Here is a 16,605-nt window from a genome sequence, read left to right as displayed (position 1 = left end):
TGAAAGTACATAGATAAAGTAGCCATCAAATACGAAGACATACCCTTGACATCCATAATGCCATTCAACACAGGCCCTGAGGTTACATTGGCCTTTATACTTTCCCCGCAACAAATATTACGCCCCACACACTGGACTTTATTGAACATGAGTCATATTGTGTTCGAAGTCACATCTATTCCTAATGAGCAGCGAAAGATCAAGTTCCCGGTCCTGGCCTGATCAAAATGTCGAGTCCCAAGATGCCCATGCAGAAAGTTCGGAGGAAGACAACCCACCATTGCACGCCGTGAACGTCGCGCCCAGATGGAACGAGTCGAAAACCACAATATGGAAGGTGACAGCTACATTCTGGTGCGCATTCGTGATGGGATCGAATGATGCAGCTTACGGAGCGATAATTCCTTATGTTTGTGTCACTGCCCAGTTGCACCGTAGAACATACTAACGAAGTATGAACCAACAAGCTCGAGACATACTATCGCAAAAGCTACACCATCATCTCCTTAGTATTCCTCTCGCCTTTTTTCGGCTATGCTTTGTCTGCAATATTCAATAATATGGTCCACCAGCATCTCGGAAGACGAGGGATTACCATGATCGCGCCAAGCTGTCACCTGCTAGCTTTCGCGGTCATATCTGTTCATCCGCCATTCCCTGTGTTAGTGATTATGTATGTGCTTGTCGGAATAGGCAGTGGACTTCATAACGCAGCATGGAACGTCTGGATTGGCAACATGGCGAACTCGCATGAAGTGCTTGGATTCTTCCATGGTTTCTATGGAATCGGTGCTACAGTTAGTCCCCTTGTTGCCACGAGTTTAATAACCAAGGCAGGGTGGCAGTGGTACTCTTACTACTATTTGATGGTACTTACCATTCTTTCCTCATGAGCTTAGCCAAGATGAACTAACATGGAATGATAGACTGGAGCAGCTGCGATAGCGCTGGTATATGCCGCCAGTGCCTTCTGGGCCGAAACTGGTGAGAGATATCAACTGGAGCATCCAATTATATCCGGCAGAGACGGAGAAGCACTATCACAGACGCGGGTATCCCTCACTCACAAGGTCACCTGGATCTGCGCTGTATTCCTCTTCCTATACGGCGGTATCGAGGTAGCAATCGGAGGTTGGATTGTCGTCTTCATGACCAACGTCCGCCACGGAGGCGCCTTTGCATCAGGAATGGCCGAAACAGGCTTCTGGCTTGGTATCACAATCGGCCGATTCGTACTAGGCTTTGTCTCACCCCAAATCGGAGAAAAACTGTCGATTGCTATATACCTTCTGCTAGCCATCACTCTCGAGCTTGTATTCTGGCTTGTTCCGGAATTCATTGTGTCAGCTGTTGCAGTGGCGCTTGTTGGATTTTTTATAGGAACTATTTTCCCTGGCGTTGTGATTGTGATGACTCGTTTGCTTCCGCGCAATCTTCATGTTGCGGCTATAGGGTTTGCGGCGGCCTTTTCTATGGGTGGTGGTGCTGTGTTCCCTTTCATGATTGGTGCTATTGCTCAGGCAAAAGGTGTTGTTGTGTTACAGCCTATTTTACTTGCAATGCTGGCTGTGTCTTTGGGGATTTGGGCAACACTTTTCCGGCTTCCTCGTGAGATCCCTCACGAAGTTTGATTATGATGGAGGGGAAAGAAAGACTGGTTGAAGAATTGTCATTTCTTTTCTGTGAAATATTAATGGATATTTATGTAGAACAATCATCCCCTGACGCGGCGCATAGTCCTTCTCTTCCAAGGTAATGTATACAGTGCCACTGATCGTGTATAGTCTGAACACGAACCCCTGGAAACGAGTGTACCGTCTCACGCATTGTTTTTACCCTACTCAGGTCTCTCTTTTTCATGTCTTTTTTGCTCGTCTGCAACAGGCTTAGGTTGGGACTTACGGCCTCATGGTAGATCGATGACATCAGACATCAATGATATCATTGCAGAAATATAAAGAGATTGAGTTTGGGTGAGAGACTCAATTAGGCACGAAATTGACCAATGCAACAAAACGACGAAGTGTCAAACGCGAGCACGTGTACTGTCTGTCGTGCGATCCAAGAACAGACATATTGGGCGGTGATGCGACGCGTTAGCGCGCCATGAACATCCCGCCCTGGCTTCCTCTCGCCAACTTTCCACCTTCATGTACACCCAAGAGTTCGAATGTGTCGGCGGTTTATTCGACTGCAGGGTCTGTCTTTCCAACATGCCGATTCCTTGGAAGCTGGCCCGGGTCGCCACACGTCACTGAGATTCCTCGATCGATCCATTGTGGCGACCAGATCGCGCCCAATCCGGACATTTGCTCATCATGTCCCTGCCTTGCGCTTCTCTTATAAACGCGTTGCACATATCCCAGCCCCTTTGAAACTTGTCGCACCGTATCGTACCTATTCAACACATCTGGGCCGAGGCTCGGATACTTTGGACGCCGAAGACATGATTATGGCTACTGAGCCACACGGATCCGAGGTAAAGCCTGCGGATATTCTCAACGAAGATATACATTCGCACAAAGCTGAAGCGGCATTGGACCCCGAGTCCGAAGAGGACATTCCACTCGACCCTGAGGAATTCAAGGAGGCCCTGGGACGACCCCCACCAGTGAACAGCAGTTATCTTCCTCTGCCCTGGAAAGGAAGGTTAGGATATGTGAGTTGAATATTAAGCCTCATGCTGTGCAACATCAATTTTAACCCAATTAGGCTTGCTTAAACACCTACCTCCGCTACGCTACCCCTTCCGTATTCTGTTCTCGAACATGCCGAATCGCCTCCATCGTGGAGAACCGACACCCCCTCCAAGATCCCGAACAGCCTGCGCATCCGACTAAGAATCGGCCGGACCGAAATCTACCAGCTGATATTGCTCGTGGCCAGGCCTTTGTGCAGGATCTCGGTCTAACGAATGCGCGTGATCTGGTCAAGATCCTTCGTTGGAACGACAGGTATGGCATTAAGTTTATGCGATTGAGCAGTGAGATGTTCCCATTCGCTAGCCACAGAGAATACGGTTATAAATTGGCGCCGTTCGCCTCGGAAGTGCTGGCGGACGCAGGCCGGGTGGTTGCAGAACTTGGTCATCGGGTCTCGGTTCATCCGGGTCAATTCACGCAGTTTGGATCACCAAGAAAAGAAGTGATCGAGAGCTCTTATCGCGATCTTGAATATCACTCAGAGTTGCTTCAGCTTCTCAAGCTGCCCCCTCAGCAGGATCGCGATGCGGTCATGATCCTACACATGGGCGGAGTTTTTGGTGATAAAACTGCGACACTTGATCGGTTCCGGAAGAATTATGCCAAGTTGTCGCAGGACATCAAGAATCGATTGGTTTTGGAGAACGACGATGTCAGCTGGTCTGTACACGACCTACTACCAATCTGTGAGGAGCTTGATATCCCTCTTGTCCTCGATTATCACCACCATAATATCATATTCGATTCCAATGAGCTCCGCGAAGGCACGCAGGATATTATTGGACTCTATGATCGCATTTCCGCCACCTGGTCTCGAAAGAACATTACGCAGAAGATGCACTACTCCGAGCCAACTGCCCCAGCAATCACCCCTCGCCAACGCCGCAAACACAGTGACCGAGTAAATACCCTGCCTCCATGTGCAGACACTATGGACCTGATGATTGAAGCCAAAGACAAAGAGCAGGCTGTCTTTGAACTGATGAGAAACTTCAAACTTCCCGGCTATGAAAAGGTGAATGACCTAATACCTTTTATGCGTCCCGACGAAAACCAACCCTTCAAACCGCCAAAGAAATCGAAGAAAAACGGCGGCTTTGTGGATCTTGAGGGCTCAATACCCCCTCCTCGCACCATTCCCGAAGAAGAAATCAGCATGGGTGGCCCTGAGGGCAGAGTCTACTGGCCTCGTGGCATGGAAGAATGGCTCAGACCTGCGAAGAAGGTCGTCAAACCCAAGGCAGCCCCAAGCCTGAAGAAAAGCACACCGAAGAAGCTGAAGACCGAGTGCATTGCGGACGACGTATCTCTCGACACAGCCAAGGGAGAAATTCCCAAGAAACCCAGGGCTGCCAAGCGCACGACCCCCTCTAAGGCCCGTGGCAAGCGCAAGGCCTCGGAGATTGAGTCAACCCCTGAGCCAGAGGAGATTAGTGAGATTTCCGCTAAATTGGACAGTGCTCCATCTCGGGAATCACTTTCTCGACGCAGTTTACAAGCAAAGAAGGTGAATTACACCGAGGATAGTGCTTAGTCGACTGGCTTGTATAAATATCTTGTACGATTGTTTTAAAATATAATGTACAGCAATGTGGCTATATTGCTGCCAAAAGTATCAAATTTCATAGTAAAAATCTTCTAGACTATTTGCCACCATGAAACACAACCTAATAATGAATACTAATTGTTTTTTTGTATCAGAAATGAAACAGCCCCCCGAATCCCACTAAAAATAGTAAATAGCATCATATCGTCAAACTGGTCGAAATCCCCGAGAAACCTGAAACGAACGCGGTGAGAGGGGCTCCGAGTAATCATCGTCATGGCCGATCTCTTCCCCGCAGGTCTACTTTCCGCAGCCCTATTCGACTTGGCTTTTTTTCTCGATATTATTGTCCTTTCACTCCTAAACTCACCTCTATCGAGACCCTGGCTCCTAAAACACGTTTCCGCTGGCCAAGCCTCCGGTCGAGGACTCCCTTGTCACAGCGCCCGCTCATCCTCGTCCCTTCGTTCTCCCGTGAGCCTCGACCCAGCAAATTCTCACGAATTCTTCGCCTACTCGTTGGCACACACGCAAGCAGACGAGCCCAGTCCCGTCTCTGGGGCCTCCGACACGAGACCCTCCCAGCCCTCCGTCACCGGACACAATCACGTATCTACCGATCAATCGTCAAACGCCAAGCACGACTCGCAGAGCGCGATCGCACACTCGGCGGAGGAATCATCTCGTATCTCCTCGGTCCACGACGAAAGTTCCGCACGTGGAGAGCCAACGCGGCATCCGGTATCAACTTTGCTGCAAGACACCCGAAGTCGATCCGAGCCCGTTCCGCACGGAAGGAAGCCGCGAGAGATTCAATGGCACAGTCAGGACTATCATCAACATGGGGAGCTGGAGGCGCTGAGGGTGCCGGTGTCCCTGGTAGCCGTCGCAAGAAGGTCTACGAGTACTTCAAGGCTGCGAATGAGTTGCGCCAGGCCTACACCTCTCAATGGTCTGGGCAGAGAAATGACCATGATGAGGATTACTACAATACCCCCGGTGCATTTCCCGACGTCGAAATCGCTCGATCGGGCGATGAAGAGATGGTTCTGTTCCCGAGTTACGCTAGGAAATTGACGGAAAAGAAGAAGACCGATGCCAGCACACGTCCGCGACGTGACTCCTGGTCGGAAACTATCGATGAGTACCGGGGTGAGCCCCATGACGATGATAACGGTACACCTGGCTGGGATAATATTGATACTGAAAATGCTGTTGTGGCCGTTGACGTGCGTGGCTGGATCTACGCTCCTGGTCGCGGTCCCATGAGCCGGAAGCACCGTTTGATGATTGCGCTGGCCAGAAAGCTAAGCGGCATCCCTGCACCAATTGGAACGACCAATGACGAAAGCGACGAAAAGATTCCAGGCAAGGGAGATGATGAGTACGTGGACAAGCAGATGCAAAATTTAGTCGATACAGCCGAAAAGGAAGCAGATCCGGCTTGGAAGAGCACACATACGGAAAAGCCGGATAGACCTGTACAGCTTACCAAGGATGAGCTTTCCATGGCAAATGCTCATCTTATGGAGCGACTCCGTCCGTTCCTAACAAATCCCGTTGGTAATATGCCTGTGACTGTGTTCTTCTTTGACGACAATGAGAGCAAGTCTCGAAATATTACGACGGATGAGTCAGGTCACTTCAGTCTTCGAGCTGCTCTGCCGTTCGTGCCAACCCACATTCGTGTGTTGGCCTCGGAGGACTTGTCTGCTGCACGGCCGATTGAAATCATCGAGCCAGTTGGAATCAGTTTGATTAGTGACATCGATGATACAGTGAAACACTCGGCTATCGCTGGTGGAGCCAAAGAGATGTTTCGCAACACATTTGTTCGCGAATTGGACGAACTTACAGTTGAAGGAGTCAGTGACTGGTATGGCAAACTGGCTAAGCAAGGTGTCCAGATTCACTATGTATCCAACGCTCCATGGCAATTGTACCCTCTTCTCGAACGGTACTTCAAGATGGTAGGCTTGCCTCCTGGCTCGTTCCATCTGAAGCAGTACTCGGGAATGCTACAGGGAATATTTGAACCCACAGCAGAGAGGAAACGGGGGTCATTAGAGCAGATTCTGCGAGATTTCCCTGAACGCAAGTTTATTTTGGTTGGAGATAGTGGCGAAGCTGACCTGGAGGTGTACACTGACATTGTCCTGGCAAACCCTGGCCGCATCTTGGGTATCTTTATCCGTGATGTCACGACCTCGGAACCCCAGAAATTCTTCGAGAAATCAGTCAACCATCTTGATCCCTCCAAGCGCAGTCGCAGTTCCTCGGATATAAAGGATCAGTCAGATTCTGCGTCCAACAGACCAGCTCTCCCGCCTCGTGCATCTCCGTCCCTGCCAGGTGTACATATACCTTCGCCGGACGTTGAGCCCCAGGACATGGATCTCGAAGACTTGATTGATCTCACGGATCTTATCATTGATAACAAGCCACCTCCATCTGGACTCACCCACCCTGATCAACCACGTCCACCTCCGGTCAAGCCAGTCAAGCCATCTGCACTGCGCATGGTCTCCACACCTGCGGACCTGCTGAAGGCCAGACCAGCTCGGCCGTCTGCTTTGCGTCAAAGTACCACACCTGGTGATATCACGAGGGAGAGTAGTCCTGCGCCATCACGTGCTCCACAAGATGTCCCTCAACGCAAACCGGCTCCTCCTGTACCACCTAAGCGTGGATCTGGTCCCAAGACCGAATCGTCAGTTGATGCAGAGCCTTCGCCGATTTCTCGCAGCAGCACGACTGGGTCATCTACGGCCGAAACCTCATCGTCGTTGCTCGGCAACCTTAACGATGGTTCTTCAAGCTCCAGATCTTCATCCCCACCAGGCCTAAAGCAACAGCCACCTCTCCCACCACCCCGTCGCGCAAACACTGCGTCGCCAACCACACACTCCGACTCCAGTGGATCATCGACACCGCGCCCTGCAGCAAGTGGCCTCCAATCCTACCCAGCGGCAGCTGCCCAAGCCGCTTACCAAGGATTCCAATATGCAACTGAGCGACTGAACCTGTCACAAAGTCCTAGTGGATCACGGCAGGCTCCAGCCGGGCCAAATAACGAATCCGGCATGCCCCCCGTGCCACTCCCGAACAAACGCGAGGAGCTCTGGCGCCGTCGCTGGGAACGTGCTTCCGATGTCCTTGAAGATCATGGGGTTGTACTGGGTAGTTGGCGCGTTGGTACTGATGCCCAGCCTGTTTGTACTTGGTTAGTGGAGGAGGCGATTAAAGATATGAAGGCTAGCTCTACGAAGAAGTAGGGTCACTTTTGACAAATTACCCTTTGCTTTACATGTCATATACTCCATTCAGTCACAGGTTTTTTTTTTTTTTTTTTTTTTTTCTGGATATATATTTCCTACTTTGGGTATGCTGGGAGCACCCGGAGGAGCCTGCTCGTTGATAGACTACCTAGTTTAGCTCACATCCTACCGGGAGTGACTTGCAAAAAATGGTAAATACTGGAAAAAACATGTCGATAGAAATTTGGGACATAAGGCCCAAAGAATACTGAAAATTAGGACCTTTGTTCTCATCCCGCGTCGATCACGATGTGGGGAAGCGCGGAGAATGAGGCAGTAATGACAATCCCAGAACCCTCATTGGCGTAGGCACGAAAGTAAGATGCACAATGCCAAAATGCTGATCAGACCATTCCATGCAGTCTCAAGGGGTGTAATAAAGTGCAGAGTTAGGGCAAAAGTGCTGACATCACCTCGGACCTCGGCTCAATTTGAAACCGCAACTGCATGATTGGAGACTGAACAAGCCTGGGGTATTTACTCTTTCCCCCACCCCCTAACTCGCACCCCAAACATGTCGGAAACACTCACACGCGCCGAAGTCGCTAAGCACAACACCGAGGACTCCCTCTGGTGCATCATCGACCACAAAGTCTATGACCTAACCGACTTCGTCGACGCCCACCCCGGTGGCGGCGTCGTCCTCGCTCAGGTAGCCGGCCAAGATGCCACAACCGAGTTCTATAATCTGCACCGCCAGGAAGTCTTAGAGAGATACCGCAAACAGCTCTGCATCGGGACCATCGAAGGTGAAAAACCCGAGGTCATCGAGCCCACGCCAGGAGCTTTGAGTCCGGTCCCCTACGCCGAACCACTATGGCTCCGTCCCCAATTCAAGTCGCCCTACTACAAGGAGACGCACAGACGTCTGCAGAAGGCTGTGCGCGAGTTTACGGATAAGTACGTGACGCCTGAGGCACAAGAGAAGGAACGAGATGGCACATATATCAGTCAGGAATTGATCGACCGTATGGCTGAGACGAATGTTCTTGCTATGCGACTTGGTCCTGGAAAGCATCTTCACAACCGGACGCTTCTTGGTGGCGCGGTTGATGGGAAGGAGTTTGACTATTTGCATGATATGATTGTTACGCAGGAGCTCGTCCGGGCTAATGCTCGTGGTTTCCAGGATGGAAATATGGCTGGTATGGCTATTAGTTTGACTGCTGTTCAGCAGTGGCTGCATGATCCTGTTCTTAAGGAGCGCGTTACCGGGGAGGTTTTGTCAGGCCAGAAGAAGATGTGTCTTGCTATAACTGAGGCTTTTGCTGGTAGTGATGTTGCTGGGTTGAAGACTACTGCCGAGAAGACTCCTGATGGAAAGCATTACATTGTGAATGGAACTAAGTGAGTTTGCCAAATATTGGGTATGCATATGGGACGTTTGCTGACGATTTTTAGGAAATGGATTACCAACGGCATGTTCGCTGATTACTTCGTCGTCGGTTGCCGTACCGAGAAGGGCTTCTCGGTTCTCTTGATTCCTCGCGGCGAGGGTGTTGAAACCAAGCAGATCAAGACTTCTTACTCAACTGCTGCTGCCACTGCCTTTGTGCAGTTCGAGAATGTCAAGGTACCAGTTGCGAACCTCCTCGGCGAGGAGCACAAGGGATTCATTGTTATCATGAGCAACTTCAACCACGAGCGCTTCATGATGGTCGCTGCTGTTGTCCGCATGTGTATGACCGTTGTCGAGGAGACCATGAAGTGGTGCAACCAGCGTATTGTCTTTGGCAAGAAGCTGGTTGAACAGCCCGCCATTCGTCAAAAGTGAGTCCGGCCACGGAGAAAAAGAGCAAGTTTCCTTCTAACATATCACAGACTTGCACGCATGATCTCCCTTACCGAGTCGAACCAGGCCTGGCTCGAATCCATCGCCTACCAGATGTGCAACATGACATACGCCGAGCAGGCCAAGCACCTTGGTGGACCCATTGGATTGTTAAAGTCGCACTGCACACAGGCTGCCGGTGAGATTGCTAGCAATGCTACCAACATCTTCGGTGGCCGTGGTATTACCCAGTCTGGAATGGGCAAGGTCATTGAGATGTTCCATCGCACTTACAAGTTCGATGCCATCCTCGGTGGAACTGAGGAGATTCTGGCGGATCTGGGAGTGCGCCAGGCGATGAAGAACTTCCCCAAGTCTATGTTGTAAATTTATCAAGGGCTCACAAGCGAAGATACCAATATGAGTCCAATATAGCTATATTACACTGTTGAGAGTATGAAATGGCCTGGCCAAAAATAGTCAAGCGAAGTGGGGCAGACAGCTTCGACGGGAGGTTTTTGTTCCGACGCCACAGCTCCCCAAATAGGACTAGCGTTGATGTGAGGTCACCTCGGGCATAGTATCAGCTGCCTGTTGCCTTCGTCTCACAACTCTTTTTTCTCCTCCTGATATCAAAAACCATTCTTTGAGCATACTCAAACTGCATCAAAATGGTGACCCCAGAAGTTCTTGGCCAAGATCATGTCCTAGGTCTTGCCGCGAAAGCTATGCAGTCTGCAGGCGATAGCCAGCCGAGCCTCAAAACATCATATGAAGCTGTCGCTTTAATCGGACATGCATCCATGACAGCAGTGGGTTTTAGGCTGGTAGGTCTTGGAGAAGACCATCACTTAGGTTTGCACTTTCTATCCATGATCTGTATAACTATGACGGACTCTGCTAACTTCTTCAGAAACATCCACTGAAACATCCTCCCTCCCCACGCAATGGAACGCTAACGATACCCTTGCCTTTCGATACAAGCATGATCAGTCATCCATTGAATACCTGCTCAAAGTGAGCCGACTGGGAAACAATGCCGTTATCTACGCGCTAGCCTTGGGCGATGACCGTACCAGCTCATTCGATATCCCCACCAAAGACTTCATCTCCCCATCTGCCCTCCCCCTATCATCCTCAGACAACGTCGCAGGCTCTCTACGGGATGTATTTATTTCACCAGCTCGCCTGAGCGATTTGATCGGATTGTTCAAAATCAACGTTATCCAAAAACTTGCGCCCGGATTGCACAAAGAAGGCTACGAAGAGACACCCCAGGTTTCCAGAGAAAGACCACAGGAAGGAAGAGCCCGAGATCCTCTGCGGGATGGTTTTCCTCAACCTGCTCGTCCACACCCGTTCGATGACCCTCTCTCGGCAGCTCCGCGCCGTCCCAACCCTGTGCCAGACTTTGCCCCGCCTGGGTTTGAAGATGAATTTGAGATGAACAGGCCCCCAGGAAGATACCCAGCAGGACTTGGTGGAGGCAGGAACCCGTACAATATTGGAGAAAGAGATCTTTACCCGCCTGGACTAGGACCCAATGATCCGTTGCGCGGAAGTACGAGCCCTGGCTTTGGCCCCGGTGGCGGGGGGATGCATCCCACCTTTGATGACCCCCTCTTCGGTGGGGGTGGTGGTGTAGGTGGCTATGATCCCCGTGTACCACCTGGTGCTAGATATGATCCTGTAGGACCAGGTGAGCCACCTGTTGGCCGTAACCCAGGGCCATTCGGTAGTCGTGGACGAGGTGGGGGAGGCTTTGGAGGATTCGGCAGTGGGTTCGGAGGCGACATCATCTAAAAGTACTACCAGCCTTAACTTATGAAATTAATGAAATGCCTTGGCAATTAAGTCACCCAAAAAGAAAAACACCCAGTAACCCCAATAATCCAGTTCATGTACAATGGCGTAGGCGAGCCTTAACATGTAGATGGTGCTGTAGGGCGGTGTGGCTGAAGCTGTGGCGCTGTGCTTTCACCTCCCAACTTGACCTTCCCGAACTCTCATCTCTTCTCCCTTTCTCGTGTTCCCCAAGTCCATCCCCTTATCCCTTGAAACGCTCTGGGAAATCTTTCTAGTTGAATTGTCATCTGGAGCGTACTTAACCCTCATTATTTCCAACCCCACGATACCTGCGCTCATCCACCAAATCCGTTGTTTTCTCACGAGACCGCCCCTCCCCAGCTGGCCCCTCCTTTTCAGCCAGCTGTGCACACCGACGCAATGGATAACAACATGGAAATTGATACTGCGCGGTCCCCCGAGCCACACCACCTGTCGCCTACAAGCGACCCCGGCTCCATACCGACTTTGGACGGCTGGATCGAGAGTTTGATGACCTGCAAGCAATTAGCGGAGGAAGATGTGCGGCGACTGTGCGATCGGGTGGGTTTGCTCTTCCCAGACACTGATGACGTCTCCAAATTGATTATATATGCGTCTTGCAGGCAAGAGAGGTATTGCAAGAGGAATCGAATGTGCAGCCAGTGGTATGTTAACTCTCGGTCGGGTTGTTGTCGTGCCCGCCCAGCCCACTGACATACCCGACAGAAATGCCCAGTGACGGTGTGCGGTGACATACACGGCCAGTTCCACGATCTAATGGAGCTGTTCCGCATCGGCGGTCCTAACCCCGATACAAACTATCTCTTCATGGGTGAGTTGTCGGTCGGATGACGGTGTTGGGCTCCCTTCCTAATTTTGTCCCCCAACTCTAGGTGACTATGTCGACCGTGGCTACTACTCCGTTGAGACTGTGACCCTCCTGGTCTGCCTGAAGATCCGTTATCCCCAGCGTATTACCATCCTCCGTGGAAACCACGAGTCCCGACAAATCACGCAGGTCTACGGTTTCTATGACGAGTGTCTCCGCAAATACGGCAACGCCAACGTGTGGAAATACTTCACCGATCTCTTCGACTACCTCCCCCTCACTGCTCTCATCGAAAATCAGATCTTCTGTCTGCACGGTGGACTGAGCCCGTCCATCGACACCCTTGACAACATCCGGTCCCTGGACCGCATCCAAGAAGTGCCCCACGAGGGACCTATGTGTGACCTCCTCTGGAGTGACCCCGATGACCGATGTGGATGGGGAATCTCTCCCCGAGGTGCTGGATACACGTTCGGACAGGACATTTCGGAAGCCTTCAATCACAACAACGGCTTGACTCTGGTGGCACGTGCTCATCAATTGGTGATGGAAGGATATAACTGGTCGCAGGATCGAAATGTCGTCACGATTTTCTCAGGTATGCTTTTCGTGGTCGGAATAATCTGATACGGAGAGACTAACCAGACTCGCAGCGCCTAATTACTGTTACCGCTGCGGCAACCAGGCCGCCATTATGGAAATTGACGAGCATTTGAAATACACATTGTGAGTAATGAACCTGTGTATGTTATAGATCATGTACTAACTGACGTTCCAGCCTACAATTCGACCCTTGCCCCAGAGCTGGAGAACCGATGGTATCCCGACGCACACCCGACTATTTCCTGTGATAGATTTCCTCATTTTTGTCTTTCGGAAGGCAATTGGACTGGCAGAGAATGGGGGCTGCATACGAACAGGGCTCTCGCCTACTTAATTCTGTATGGTTCGATGCCTGGCCGCTTGTTGATACCAATGAAAATAAAACACTTGCGAGACCCAGTTCTATGATTTGTAGCAGCTGCCCGGGCCGGTTTGAGTTGTTTGTGAAAGATTACTGCATTATGTAGGTCAATACCATTATGTTCGAGAATGTTTAGATCCGTCATCGGTGTAGAGGATAGAGTGGAATATGATTTCCATGTCATCGTATCCATGTTTGGCCACAAAGGATAGCACTGAATGAATACTGTTCATCTCAACTAGTCCGGCATTTATCCTATGCATAAATGTTGCATGAAATAGTTTCACTATCTCGTTGATCAAGGATTGAAACCGGTCTTCCAACGAAACCTGGTTAGTTCTGCCAAATATGCAAGATCCTGCGACGATATCCCACTTTCTCAAAATCAAGAAGTAAACTCAATAGAAGTAGCCAGGCTCTGCATCTTGAAACAGAACCGCACTATAGACAGGGGACAATTCAAACCCTTTCACCCAAATTCTTCAAAGCCTGGCCTTTCAAAAGCTACAGGCAACATACCCCTACCAAATGCAAAAGAAAAGCAACGAAGGAAGCAATATCGATTGACAGTAAAAGAGCAACGTGATGAGACACTGCAGCAGTAGGTTCATGGGAAGAGGTCTCATCTATCCCCAGTCTCGAACTAGGTAAGCCGCTGTGCAACTTAAAAGCATATACAACGATCTGTGCAATTTACTCTAAATATGGAAAAACTAACCTTGATGTGGCTTCTGTCATACCATATCAGTTCAAACATATCAGCTTAACAAACAAGTTATAAACATTGGCAATGGGCGTTGCACAATGCAATGGCCCGACTAAAATCTGCTTCGTAGCGTGCATAGTTTAGGCAACGCGGTATCTTTCTGCCAAGTCGGATATTTATGGCTATCTCCCTTAGAAACTGACCAGTTCAAAGGTATTGATCCCGGGATCCAACGGAGCTCAAGTTGACACTCAATCTCGCATACCATTGAAAAAATGTCAATGACTTGTTCATGCCTGATGGTTTTCAGTTACAATCAATACCAGACTTCACAAAAACAAGCTAGACGATTGGTATAAGTATCTAATCGTGGATAATGCAGTTGGTCTGAAATACAGAACGGTCTATGTGCAGATGACTACATCAGGCTTTCCACGGTTGGTAGGAATTGAACTGGAACATTAAAGCCAAGAGATATTAGAAGTTAAAACACAAGAGATCCTGGAAAGATTTTTTTTTGAATCAAAGCTATTTTGGCAGTCCCAAGAAGGCACAGTCGCATGTCCATGATATCTAAAGAATTTCTGCCTTGGAGCCGAACCCGAACCCGAATCCGAAGTAGACATAATGCAGACCAATACACTTTCAAACAACATGGATCAAATGGTATTGTGCTTGGTAGACTCCTTACCTGGACCATAAGCCCCAACCTAAAGTCTTTGCTTTGTATATTATTGTAGATTCGCAAGTATTCTGTCCAGGCCTGAAGCTTGGCGGTTATGCTTGGCAGGCGCAGATGGCCCCCGGAGATCACTTTAAGGTTCCTGGAATAAGAGAGCCTAATTCGTATTCGGATCTAGTTCTCGGAAGTCTTATCTACTTCATAGACTTTCCCTTGCGTTTCCAGAAGTCAATGTATATAAAGGATGTCAGGCAAGACCAAAACATTGCATTCATCATCAAGAACCACCGACATCTGAAGCCAATTGAACTCAATTGCATTGCAATCCAACCATCGCACTGTTTGAAAATGTTCAAAACCCCGAAGCTTTCAGAAATGGACCTCTTTCGCTCCCAGCACAAGCTCAAGGTCCATTTGGTGCAATTGTTGTTGGCCATTGTGATCATCGCTCTCTCCGTAGCCCGGCTATTCCTGTCAGGACAAAAACCAAGGACCAGGGCTAGTACTATGGGACTGGGAATGGTAAGGAAATGTGATTGACGCTTTTGACAATTGAAACTGACTTAATACTGGAATTAGGGTGCCAAATCGCTCGTGATTATCCTCTACCAGCTCTTGACCGAACACGTTTCTCGCTTCCGACGATGGGCAAGCCTGAAAGCAAATCTCATTCTCAATTCGCTTGAGATAGTATTTTGGGCTGCTGTGGTGTTCCTTGTTTTGCAAGCAAATCTCCAAGTCTGCGTGGGAACAAGCTGTGCCCTGGGATGGGTGGTCATAGTTCTGTCCGGAAATATGAGGTGAGCGAGTTCCAAACAATGGAGAACTTAAGGTGTCGTTCAAAACAGTATACTCACAGAGAAAAATTATAGTATCCTTTCGGTCTACGCCACTCTCATTTCTTACTTGGACTATCGTTACTACAAGGCCAATGGCCAGGATCGGGGTTCCACTACAAAGCCAGAACTCCCACTGTATAGCACGAGTGACTTAAGAACCTGAATTAAAAAATGGGTTTTATACTTGGGTGACATGGCTGTGCCCTTGCCATGTCTATGAGTGTTCGTATTGGTCCTAATAGCACCAACTTTGGGTGACCCGGCAATTAGGGCTTAGCGGGTCATCACACCTTCACCTGGTCCATTCAGTCAATTGAGGTTTCATATATGCTAATTCTTCATCATGAATTAAGTTATATCTCTAAAATGTGTAAAGCAATATAAGTACAGATCAGAACAATACAGACCATGTTTCCATTTTCTTTCGCGTTTATTTTGGCTCAGCCAAATCCCGGGAAACACTGCTCTTCCGACTTTCGAGATCATTCTCGTCATGCGCCTGAAGAGTATTTGCACCCTCTGCAGTTTGTAAGTCCTTCTCATTATCCTCAGATCCCCTGTAGTGGCGGACCTTTGAGCTTCCATTCGGAACCCAAAATCGTTGGTCTACACGACCAACGAAGAAGATGGCGACGACAAGGATATCAATGCTAAAGTTGAAAATGTAGAAGCATGCCTTGCTGTGGTACCAGGTAGGGTCTGTGACCGGACGAGGAGGCATCCAGGAGGTACCAGCACGGAATGAGGCGCCGAGGCAGAGCAATGAACCAACAAGAGTAACGAGGAACACCTTGACAATCCAGCTGCCAGAGCCGAACTCCTCGATACGCTTCCTGTTCGGAGACAGTACAACAAGCAGAACCAATGGGAGAGGCAGGAAAGAGACGACGGAGAAGTATGTGACGCCGTAGAGTAGAACATCACGGTCGATGCGGAGGGTGTTCAGGTTGAGAGAGTAGGAGGTCTGAATAACCACGGTGATAACCATGATAATCGTAACCACAACAAGACCATAGATCACTTTGAATGCCCATGACAGAACACGAGACCATCCTATTCCAGGATAGACAGCTCGAACCATGCGCTGTGCATACAGCAAATTCAAGATGAATAGTAATAGCACACCGGCAGCAACGAAGATCTGTGAGGCAATGGCGAGTTTGACATTTGTAATTCGGCAGGTCCAGGCAATTCGAATGACATTAGCGACGATTCGCGACATGCAGAAACCGAATGTTACGGCGGATGGGATAAATTTGTGTCCTCGTGCGAGGTTGCGGCGAAATAGGGTCATATGACAGGTGGCGCCGGCGATGAATAGGGCGAGAAAGACAGCGCATATTGGGACATCGACTGAGACTGTGGGACGCCCCCTAACTGGGCCACTTTGGGCGCGTATGGTCCTCCCATTCTCTGAAGTTG

General features: G+C 49.6%; 8 protein-coding genes across 8 annotated transcripts; 7 read left to right on the top strand and 1 right to left on the bottom strand.

Annotated features, from left to right (window-relative positions):
• Positions 1 to 737: 737 nt before the first annotated feature.
• N7508_010645 (MFS transporter) lies at positions 738 to 1,631 on the top strand (the record flags this gene model as incomplete). Its single annotated transcript, XM_058468705.1, has 2 exons — positions 738 to 869; positions 927 to 1,631. The coding sequence occupies 2 exons, from the start codon at positions 738 to 740 to the stop codon at positions 1,629 to 1,631; spliced, it is 837 nt and encodes a 278-aa protein (XP_058316551.1).
• A 539-nt stretch (positions 1,632 to 2,170) lies between these two features.
• On the top strand, positions 2,171 to 4,236 carry N7508_010644 (UV-endonuclease UVE-1; the record flags this gene model as incomplete). The annotated part of the gene is made up of 2 exons (XM_058468704.1): positions 2,171 to 2,659; positions 2,713 to 4,236. The coding sequence occupies 2 exons, from the start codon at positions 2,171 to 2,173 to the stop codon at positions 4,234 to 4,236; spliced, it is 2,013 nt and encodes a 670-aa protein (XP_058316550.1).
• A 288-nt stretch (positions 4,237 to 4,524) lies between these two features.
• On the top strand, positions 4,525 to 7,523 carry N7508_010643 (phosphatidate phosphatase App1 family protein; the record flags this gene model as incomplete). Its single annotated transcript, XM_058468703.1, has 2 exons — positions 4,525 to 4,596; positions 4,629 to 7,523. The coding sequence occupies 2 exons, from the start codon at positions 4,525 to 4,527 to the stop codon at positions 7,521 to 7,523; spliced, it is 2,967 nt and encodes a 988-aa protein (XP_058316549.1).
• A 556-nt stretch (positions 7,524 to 8,079) lies between these two features.
• N7508_010642 (acyl-CoA dehydrogenase family protein) lies at positions 8,080 to 9,723 on the top strand (the record flags this gene model as incomplete). The annotated part of the gene is made up of 3 exons (XM_058468702.1): positions 8,080 to 8,912; positions 8,967 to 9,335; positions 9,387 to 9,723. 3 exons carry the CDS (start codon positions 8,080 to 8,082, stop codon positions 9,721 to 9,723), a joined length of 1,539 nt encoding a protein of 512 aa, XP_058316548.1.
• A 284-nt stretch (positions 9,724 to 10,007) lies between these two features.
• Positions 10,008 to 11,139, top strand: N7508_010641 (proteasome inhibitor PI31 family protein; the record flags this gene model as incomplete). Its single annotated transcript, XM_058468701.1, has 2 exons — positions 10,008 to 10,191; positions 10,250 to 11,139. 2 exons carry the CDS (start codon positions 10,008 to 10,010, stop codon positions 11,137 to 11,139), a joined length of 1,074 nt encoding a protein of 357 aa, XP_058316547.1.
• A 423-nt stretch (positions 11,140 to 11,562) lies between these two features.
• N7508_010640 (serine/threonine-protein phosphatase) lies at positions 11,563 to 12,843 on the top strand (the record flags this gene model as incomplete). Its single annotated transcript, XM_058468700.1, has 6 exons — positions 11,563 to 11,724; positions 11,787 to 11,828; positions 11,890 to 11,995; positions 12,057 to 12,590; positions 12,646 to 12,718; positions 12,771 to 12,843. 6 exons carry the CDS (start codon positions 11,563 to 11,565, stop codon positions 12,841 to 12,843), a joined length of 990 nt encoding a protein of 329 aa, XP_058316546.1.
• Positions 12,844 to 14,719: 1,876 nt separating this feature from the next.
• On the top strand, positions 14,720 to 15,148 carry N7508_010639 (uncharacterized protein; the record flags this gene model as incomplete). Its single annotated transcript, XM_058468699.1, has 2 exons — positions 14,720 to 14,866; positions 14,924 to 15,148. 2 exons carry the CDS (start codon positions 14,720 to 14,722, stop codon positions 15,146 to 15,148), a joined length of 372 nt encoding a protein of 123 aa, XP_058316545.1.
• A 465-nt stretch (positions 15,149 to 15,613) lies between these two features.
• On the bottom strand, positions 15,614 to 16,477 carry N7508_010638 (uncharacterized protein; the record flags this gene model as incomplete). Its single annotated transcript, XM_058468698.1, has 1 exon — positions 15,614 to 16,477. The coding sequence occupies one exon, from the start codon at positions 16,475 to 16,477 to the stop codon at positions 15,614 to 15,616; it is 864 nt and encodes a 287-aa protein (XP_058316544.1).
• Positions 16,478 to 16,605: the final 128 nt, after the last annotated feature.

This window comes from Penicillium antarcticum (genome assembly GCF_028974205.1).
Source record: "Penicillium antarcticum strain IBT 31339 chromosome Unknown utg000009l_segment0_segment0, whole genome shotgun sequence".
In the NCBI taxonomy this organism is placed as follows: domain Eukaryota; kingdom Fungi; phylum Ascomycota; class Eurotiomycetes; order Eurotiales; family Aspergillaceae; genus Penicillium; species Penicillium antarcticum.
Note: the sequence above shows the minus strand (reverse complement) of the source record. Positions and strands in the feature narration are given on the sequence as shown.